General features: G+C 37.2%; 1 protein-coding gene across 1 annotated transcript; it reads right to left on the reverse strand.

Annotated features, from left to right (window-relative positions):
- Window positions 1–8,023: 8,023 nt before the first annotated feature.
- On the reverse strand, window positions 8,024–9,655 carry LOC137233689 (uncharacterized). The gene is made up of 2 exons (XM_067756953.1): window positions 9,349–9,655; window positions 8,024–9,281 (listed from the first exon to the last, which is right to left on the reverse strand). Exons 1-2 carry the CDS (start codon window positions 9,596–9,598, stop codon window positions 8,155–8,157), a joined length of 1,377 nt encoding a protein of 458 aa, XP_067613054.1. The 5' UTR covers window positions 9,599–9,655; the 3' UTR covers window positions 8,024–8,154.
- Between the last annotated feature and the right edge of the window lie 515 nt (window positions 9,656–10,170).

Genomic DNA, 10,170 nt, shown 5'->3' on the forward strand with positions numbered 1-10,170 from the left:
ATACCTTGATAAAATTTCAAGTATAATAAAAACTGAACAAACAGCTTTTGTTCGATCAAACTAACTAGAGTAAACTTCCTGGTAGTTGTTTTTTTATACAAGCATTTGCACAGCTGAGTAGATTTGTCAATTTGAGAACGATCATGTGATATGTGTACAATGGCTGTATTTTTATTGAATAAATAGAGAAAAGTACAAAGCGTGTACTTAATTCGTTCTATTTCTTTTCAAACCCATAGTTGGGGGTAGTACACTAAGATTTGAGCAACAACACTGCTCGGAGCTAAATGGGTTGACATAATCAAGATCTTGTATTAACTGTTAATGGAACGCTAATTTAATCCGCTTTAAACGTCTGTTAATCTTTAACATATTCGTTAATTTTAATTAGCCTAAGACGTCAGGATGTTTACATATGCGCATGAGAAGTTACACTTCTTTGTCATGATTAAAAAATAGCTTTAAATTGTATGCAAATAATTAATTTCAATAAAATAATAAGAGGACTGTAAAACGACTTTCAAGAAGGACAATATGTTCAGTTTACATTTGAAAAATTTAATTTATAAATATTTGTTTTCTCACAGTAAGTGTAGCTTAAATTCGCGAATTAATGGAATTTTATTATTATACTCAGCGTGCTTTGCACACGGAGTATATTAACTTTGATCTCTCATTTGCATAGCTCTGCTCATTTGCATAGCATGTCATGGGTATAAAAAAAAATTGGTAACATTTTCTTGTTGCTGAGAGCTTTAAAGTAATTTTCATTGTGATATTCGCTATAGTCGCATCAACCTGTCAAAACTGATAAATACGCATGCAAGCCGAAATAAAGACATGAATTAATAATACCCACATACCTATTTACATGCATCCTATTCGATTTACTTGAAATGTGGTATATAAATTTGCCTATATTAGTATTAACGATCCTTTTTTCAGGGAAGTAGACCAGAGACGGACTGGGACTGGGATTAGGACTAGGACTGGGACTGAGACGCGGAGTGATACTGGAACTGGGACTGTAATGGGACTGGAAAAAAATACATACCACCCTCTGGGACTGGCAATAAGGGATGAAGAGGAATGAGAAGAACTTGAAAGCAGAGAAAAGAGAAAAGGTGAAGGAGACTGTCATCGGGTTCTGAACTATATTCCAAGTCTGAAGCTTGTAGCTTATCGGGAAGTTGCTTAAATTTCGATTACAAAATTCTGTTCGCTACACAGAGTCAAGCTAAATAAAACCGTTAAAAAGAAAAACCGGCTATTATTTATTATATCCTAATAGATAAATGAGTGATAATCTTAAATTATCTTCTCCGGTTAATAATGGTGAAACAAAGCATGCATGTACTTCAGACATATCACTAATATGTATATTCCATATTTGCATTGTTTTCTTGAATGCATTTAAAAATACACATGCGTTCAATTCAAACTAATTTAATTATTAAAAAAATCAAACAAAGCTTCATTGTTTTCGTACAGGTGAAACAAAAATATACCCAAAAATATTACTTCAAAAGTAATTTTACACGAAATTATAGCAGTTGAGTTCCTAATGGGAACAGCAGAATACATTCGGTTGTGGGCGAGAGGATAGAATGCGTGCGCGCGGGGATATGTGGTGCGCTTGCCTATGCGGTGCGCTTACCTGAGCGTTTTACAAAAACAATTGCGTGAAAGCGCTTATGGAGTGACGACCCCTGTATTAAAGGTACACAATAACAAATAAACAAGTTGTTCTGACTTCATTAAAATTTATTAAAAACAAGTAAGAAAGTCTTAATTCGAGTGAAACCGAATACTACACACCCAGCTGTGTACTCATAACGCTGTTCTTGTTTGCTTTGTATTGTTAATAGAGTTATAAAGCTGCACAATAATACATACTTATATGGTTCTAATCTGAACTCATTTTCGTTCAAAAGAAGCAAAAATGATACAGAGGCTGCCACTAATGAACTTGAGCGGGTAAAAATGCAGTTTAACAGTTTAACTATATATTTATGCGAAATTTCGTTCGGATTTCGAACATTTTTTTCGACTTATTGTATTAAAAGTATTTCGGAAAGAGTAACAAAAAAAGAGGCGGGTCACGCCCACTTTCAAATTTGTTTAAGTTCTGTTCTGACCTCAACCATACCACTACTGAGGTAGAATATCAGTCAAATGTATTTAATTACTATAGAGTTATTGTAGACTTTGTTAAGGTTAGACATTTAGGAAAAGTGGGCGTAGTCTTTAACCGATTTTGATTATCTTCACTCAGTCTATACAATTCAGTAAGGATAGTGTGTCTACCAAATTTCAATGTAATACCTCTAACGATCTTTATACTCAGTTGAGCAGAGCTCACAGAGTATATTAACTTTGATTGGATAACGGTTGGTTGTACAGGTATAAAGGAATCGAGATAGATATAGACTTCCATATATCAAAATCATCAGTATCGAAAAAAAATTTGATTGAGCCATGTCCGTCCGTCCGTGCGTCCCTCCGTTAACACGATAACTTGAGTAAATTTTGAGGTATCTTGATGAAATTTGGTATGTAGGTTCCTGCGCACTCGTCTCAGATCGCTATTTAAAATGAGCAATATCGGACTATAACCACGCCCACTTTTTTGTTATTGAAAATTTCATAAAAACCGAAAAAGTGTGATAATTCATTACCAAAGACGGATAAAGCGAATACTCATTATCACCTTTCTTTTAATACCCATATTGTATAAACGCGTTCTAGAGTCAACCCTGGTCCACCTTTATAACGATATCTCGAAAAGGCGTCCACCTATAAAACTAAGGCCCACTCCCTTTTAAAATACTCATTAACATCTTTCATTTGATACCCATATTGTACAAACGCATTCTAGAGTCACCCCTTGCCCACCTTTATGGCGATATCACGAAAAGGCGTCCACCTATAGAACTAAGGCCCACTCCTTTTTAAAATACTCATTAACACCTTTCATTGGATACCCATATCGAACAAACAAATTCTAGAGTCACCCCTGGTCCACCTTTATGGGGATATCTCGAAAAGGCGCCCACCTATGGAACTAAGGCATACGCCCTTTTAAAATACTCATTAACATCTTTCATTTGATACTCATATCGCATAAAAAAATTCTAGAGTCAGCCCTGGTCCACCTTTATGGCGATATCCCTAAATGGCGTCCACCTATAGAACTATGGCCCACTCCCTCTTTAAATACTCTTTAATACCTTCCATTTGATACACATGTCATACAAACACATTCCAGGGTTTCGCTAGGTTCATTTTCCTACATGGTGATTTTCATTTATTTTGTCTCCATAGCTCTCTACTGAGTATGTAATGTTCGGTTACACCCGAACTTAGCCTTCCTTACTTGTTGATTTACGGCTTGTTAAACCTAAAAATTGTCCTCATCTAAATGGAGTGGTGCCACGCCCTTAGTCCTAAATTTTTTTGAATTTATGTTTTACGTCAAAATATCAATTCACATACCAAATTTGATCAGCTTGGCGTTTTTCGTTTTCGAATTATCCATTTTTTTCATTTTCAAAATTTTCTGTCTCCAAAAAGGGCGTGGTCTTCTTCCGCTTTCGCTCATTTTCAACACCAATCTATTCTGGGTCAATATAAGCCCGTCCTTCCCAATTCTCACTGGTGTTGCTCCAATTTATTTCGAAATAAACATAAGCGGGGCTAATGACTCGGAATGACCACGGTTGGGTTATCTTCACTGCAAATTCTAGAAACATCATATTTGGGCAACGGCGCTAACCGGAATGATTGCGTGGTCTCAAAACTCTAAAGGCTTTGTATGAATAGGAAAAGAACTGGTTTCCTTCTCAAGCGAAACAAATCTGCAGTAAGGATACTTACAAGTGTAATCACAAGTCATTTCAATATTGCAACGACGGTGAGGCGTATTAATAACTTTCTTTTAAATAAGCTGTCAGGGTGAAGAGGAAAAGGAATTGGTTCATCACATTCTCTACCGATGTTCAAGACTGCAGCCCAAATTACTCACATTTCTGGGCGCATTTTTCGACGTATGGCAGTGTTTGAAAAGGTGGTAATTTTACTCCTTCTTAAGTTCATCTGGGAAAACTACTGCTTCGTTGAGAACAACTATGAAATAATCAGGTTTGGATGAATTTGCAGCCACTCAGCACTCACTGAAGACACTCACAATGAACAAAAATTTCTCTGAGGGCAAGTGTGGGAAATTTGCAGCACGCCCTCTTAGGCCTAACCAATGTAGGTCATTAATGACACTGTTATAATTTATATCGGGTACAGATCATTTAGTTTAGGGACTATTTACGGAACCAGTTTATGATCACTGCCTTATTACTTTAAGATCGTTTTGAAACACTTTGAAAATTACTTCGGTATTGCTTTTAGAATGATCTCGGCATAGCCTCGATATCTCTTCGGGACTTCGTAACTATTTTCGGTTATTTTTGAAATAAATTCGGGATTGTTTCTAATAATACCCTGAATCCATCTGCCAAGATAGTTGTTTTTTTGGTCGATAACTTTTTGGTGGCACATGTCTGTAAATAGAGCATGCTTTTAAAACCACTGCTGAGGGACGACTTTGCCATGCAAAACTTTTCATACCTTTCATGAGTATGAAACGGTAAATTAATTTTGGACAAAACTCGGTAATTTGTAATTTTTAAGTAAATAAGCTAAGTGGTTTTAGCCTTGTCGTCCGTCTCTACGTTTGTTTAAAAGCAAACTAGTACTTGGAGTTTTGAGATATATTGATGTCGTTAAAATATTTGTCTTATACATATTTTCATCGATATCTATTTCAGATTATAGCATGTAAATATGTACATAAGTTGTATATGTAAAAAAAAACTTTAGTACAATACCAAATATGGCTACAAAGTAATACAAAATTTAATACTTCAATAAATTAGTAAACTAATCAGGAACTATGTAAGATAAAAAAATGTAACATATTATGAACTTAACTTAATTAAATATAAAAAACTTAACCCAAGAACTACGATAAGTAAAGTATTTATTTAATAAAAATTTAGCGAAAATAATAATCATAGAAACAATGCGTAAATTGAAAAAAAAATAATCAAAATATTAATAGACCAAAAATATGTATAGAACGTAAATAGCTAAATGTATTGAAAGATAAATAAATAATTGATATTGATAACAAAAATTTTTATGTTCAGTGTTTAAATACCTGAGGGGCTTTTTCAAGCCATTGACCTCTTATCACATTTAGAAGGCTGGCGCTATCATGAGAGTATGAACAAACAAAGAAGCCGTAGATCGAACGAAACCATACAATACAACTTATATAAACGCGAAACGTAAGGGCGAAGAGATGTGAGAGGTAAAGGGAGAGAAAGAAAAAGAGAAATAGGGAGTAGGAAAGGGAAGGAGGGAGGAAGAGAGAGAGGAAGATTGAGTGTGAAAGGAAAGGGGAGAGGAAGATGGAGGAGGAGAAGAAGAGGGACAATATTGGTAGCAGAAGCTCATGTATGCGGTTCATTGTCGACGTGCAATAGTGCCAATGGAACTAGCATCGATTGACATTAATACGCTTTTGAATGTCGCAAGCGAAAATTTGGAATTAAAAATCGCGGAATTTTTTTTTTTTTTTTAATCTTTAGAAAAATATGTTAGTAACGTATCGTTATATAAAAAGTAAATTTGGAATTAAAAATCGTGCAATTTTTTATTCCAAATATTCGCCTGCTGCGCTTTTCAGAAATAATGGAGTTTAAAGCGAATAAAAAATTTAAATTTGTCCAGCTCAACGCCTGATTTGGACTAAAAACCGAAACGCAAGTCATAAAATAAAAAAAATGTAAGGCCCGATAACCTCCGAAAAGATTTCAGGCCGAGCTTGTCTTCTAATTTGCGTCGTGCTCTTTTTAATTTTGCATACAGATTGCCGACTCCGAACGGCATCTGCAAGTCAGATGAGTTTTCACTGAGAGCTTTTCATGACAGAAATGCACTCTAAGTGCTAGCCAAACACTGCCGAGGGGCGACCCCGCTTAGAAAAATTTTCTTCTAAATGAAATAACTTGTTTCTAAAATTTTGATGTTGCTTTTCCAGGGGCGGGCCACACTACCATCACACCACAACGGTCGACAAGTCATAAACATTGACATTAATTCTATTTCAAAAGCGCATTAATATCTTTTGACGTTAGTTCCATTGACACTATTGCACGTCTCTGGTACATTGCTTTCTCCCGACCGTAAGGTGTCACAAAGGCGATATCTACACTTTTCTTAGTCGGCTAAGAATTCGTAGTGGAATAGAGCATATTCCGAAGGAAGTGAGTCCTTAGGAGCACAAAAAATTATTCAACCAGGTTTGAACCACTGATATGCGACTTTTAAAAGAGTTTTCTTCATATAAAAGCGAACGAGATTATTGGTATTATATGCGGACTGAAACCGATTAAGCCAAAACCGAAAAAAATTGCAGTTAGTTCATTCAAAATCGGTAAATTTGAGTATGAAGTGATTCGCGGACTAGCATCCTCATGATCCATGAAGCTGAATCAGTGAGCGTTTTCTTGCAAGGGGAGATGCAAGGCATGTACTCACATTGGGCAGTGTCACGTCATAATCCGTATCAGCAGGGACATTTGTGCCTTCGTGCATCCAATTAGTATAGCAGAGCTTCTGGTAATCAATTTTGTTACCCCGCAATATGTGGTGTCTGCTGCTTAACATTTGCTTAGTTGGTTTAAGGCTTGTATGTACGAGTGTAGATGCCAGTGTTTGGCTCATCTGCGAACTCTCTATCACCCACTACGTAGAATTCAAGCGATTCTCATCACTAGTTACCCGAAAATTGCTAAACCACGTAATGCAAATGATTTTATCGTAGAATAGCCGAAGGCGCCAGAAATCATGTTCAGGTATTTCCAAACTACACTAGATTGCCTAGTTTTCTTATCAATGTAGCTTTGCTTTTCATTCCATTCATCGTATTCTTAAAAGCGGTTAGGTCCGCTCCCAAAGCACTCATGCATATTTTCATTTTTCACAACACTTTCACGAGGTGGTTATTTAATGGTGTGGATTTCACGGTTAATTTTAACTATGCTCACACCAGCAGTGAAGTTTCAAATCCTTAGTTACCCTTAAAATTTGGTTTGTTTATGTTAACGCGTCGATAAATAAAAATAAATGAAAGGCGCGATAACCGCCGCAGATATTTAAGGCCGAGCTTCTCTTCCAACTTGCGTCGTGCTCCTTTTAGTTTTTCCTACAAATTGGCGGAACGGAACCTACTTGTTTTATGCCGGCATCTGCAAGGCAGATAAATTTTCACTGAGAGCTTTTCATGGCATGCTTGCCAAACACTGCCGAATGGCGACCCCGCTTAGAAAAATTTTCTTCTAATTGAATTAAGGAATTTTTGATGTTGCTTTGTCCGGGGCGTGAACCCTGGGTCTTCGGTGTGACAGGCAGAGCACGCTACCCTCACACCACTGGGGCTGCCGATATCTTGCATGGAGCATTGATATTCCTTATTTATGGCGCAGTTGTTCGCGTTATCTCGCGTAGGCTGCTGTCACGTGTTCTTCCTACCGGTATATAGCTGGCCAAAGAAGTATGATTTCAAAAGATTACCAAAAGTCATGCAAGTAAGACTTATTGAAAATGACACAGAACCATTATTTGATTGTGCCTCCAACAATATCAACCGGATATCTATGGATGAGCTCTTGAGATAAACGCCTGCTTTATACTGCTAAGAGAAAAAAGATGAGTACATAGAGAAGTATGCGTAGAATGGAAAGAGACAGCAATAGTAACAAAAACCGTAAGGTAATAAGGAATCAGTCAAAACTAAGGGGCTGAAGATTCAAAAAGTGTGTAATTGTTAAAAGCAGCTTCATACTATAAAAGGCGGCAGTCGAGCAAGGCATGGAATAGGTGCAGTTGAAACCGGTGTGAGTCAATAATGGTGAGTACAAATTAAAGTATAGGTTTATACCACCTTTTTCCGGGAGTAATAAAGTTTTCTTATTGTAAGCAGAATTCTCGTGTATTTATTGGAAAGTGCAGTAAAATGACGAGAGAACATTGTCGAGAAACTAGCAAACCCGTCGCAAGGAGTTTTATTAATATTTCATAAATTTTCGATTAAGCTTACAACAACAAACCACCAGGTGCAGATAGCTCTGGCAAATTTTCAACTTGGCTTTTAAAATCACTAACTTCACAAGCATACGAATAACCAGCCATGATATCTGTAGGCTTCCAGTTGATGTAGTTTACACGATCCGATACATCCGTACATAAAATATAATCAGCTTGAATTTGTTCCAACGTCAAATGAGGATTATTGACACCAACAAAAACGATACCCTTCTGACTCGTGCGCTCAATTACAACACGGAAATACAACATCGGCACCGGAATCAAACCATTGTTGTTCGCATCACGAGACAAGTATAATGGCGTCTCAACACCATCAATATTGGGCAGTGTAGTTACACCATAAACGCCAGTATAACAATCGACATACCAACCCGCCTTGGTGACTTTAGCGCGCACACCATCCTCAACCTTAGCCCAATTGCCAGCATTGAAGACCTGCCATTGCGGTGCTATATTAACAAACAAAAAAGTTGCGCGCTGCTGATTAGCATAGGTGAAGTCAGCCTTTGCGGCCATATGACCACGAGACAAGAAAATATTTTTGTTAGCCTGAAAATATTTGTCAGCATCACCACCCAAATCTGCATTAATTGTTGCGATTTGTCTGGCTGTTTTGTATAAATTGTCAACTTTTTTGCCATTGAATAAATCGCCAGTTCCAAAGGTGAGACGTTCCACGCCAGTCTCATAAAAATTGCCGCCCGGAATGAGCGTATGATGCACGTAGCGGGTTACCTCTTCGTCTTCGTTGAAACACAGATTGTATTGTTCGATGAAACGACTCGATGAGACTTTGAAGCCAACACGTACTGCAATGCCACCTTCACATGTATCGCCCGTCTTCTCGGCAATAAAGGCAGGCCATGAAGTGCAGGTGAGTTCCTTGAATGAATATGTGGTACCATCAACCTTAAAGTTTGTACCACTAACACAACTGGCGGTAATCAATGACTTGGAGATGGATGAGAATGCCTTAGGACAATGTAAATCGAACTCTTCGCCAGCATCAAAAACCATGTTACCACTTGCGTCATAAGGATAGAATTCACTGGAGTTGGTTTGGATATAAATGGGCTGTCGCTGTGGCAGACCACCGCGTATAGATACTTTGCAGCCTATAAAAGAACATAAAAGTGCTTATTAGATGAATCTGAAAAATGAGGTTGAATTATATAAACCCACCAATAGCACGCGCTTCCAGCGCACGTGGCTCCACAGCTAGAGGTTTCACATATTCATCTTTAACTTCCTTGATTTCCGACTCAAAGATCTCTTCTGGTTGCTCTACTACATTCACCGTCTCTTCCTTTTCTATGGTAATTGGTGCTTCATCGATAACGCTTGAAGGTATCAGTTTGCTATCAGCCTCACATCCTTTTAAGAAACAGCAGGCGCTCGCAAGCAGCAAAAATAACGTCGTACCTAACTTCATAATGATCGCTTGCGGTTTACTTCATGATATCGATTTGAGAGCTTTTAAATACGAAATTGATATGACGCCTTCCTCGTCGCTTTCTCTTTTTATTTCGAGGTAGATATGGCGTGCGTCGTACATACTTCCATACATGTATATGCCGTCTATATACGCACTTTCATAAATGATAAGCCGAAGAAAGTGTAAGGGCTATAAGACTGCGTTGTGGTAACATTTTTTATACCCGGCTGCGCTGATTACTTATATATTTTCAGCATTCCCTTATAACTGTCTGGTCCGTCTCAAAGAGGACCTAATAGCATTCACTTTTTCAAGTATCCGCAAATTATGGTTTTCCATTATTGATGTGTGACACTATGGGGAATTCCAGAATATTAGCTAAGGTCAATGTAAGCGTAAGAGTAGTTTTCGAAAGTGTTAAGCGAAGAAATGAAAAAACAAAAATGGAAAGGAAAGGAAAGTGGTATTTTAAATTTTCGATGTTCTACCATGAAAATATAAATTTATTTTATCGATTTTTTATCGAAAAGTTAGCGATTTTAAATAAAAAAGTTAACGTTTTGTTTACA

Source organism: Eurosta solidaginis, chromosome 5 (assembly GCF_040869045.1).
Source record: "Eurosta solidaginis isolate ZX-2024a chromosome 5, ASM4086904v1, whole genome shotgun sequence".
Lineage (NCBI taxonomy): Eukaryota > Metazoa > Arthropoda > Insecta > Diptera > Tephritidae > Eurosta > Eurosta solidaginis.

Coding starts and splice junctions, on each gene's coding strand:
- LOC137233689 (XM_067756953.1), bottom strand. CDS start 9,598: ATGAAGTTAGGTACGACGTTATTTTTGCTGCTTGCGAGCGCCTGCTGT. Junction 9,282..9,348: donor GCTGGAAGCGCGTGCTATTG/GTGGGTTTATAT, acceptor GTTCTTTTATAG/GCTGCAAAGTATCTATACGC.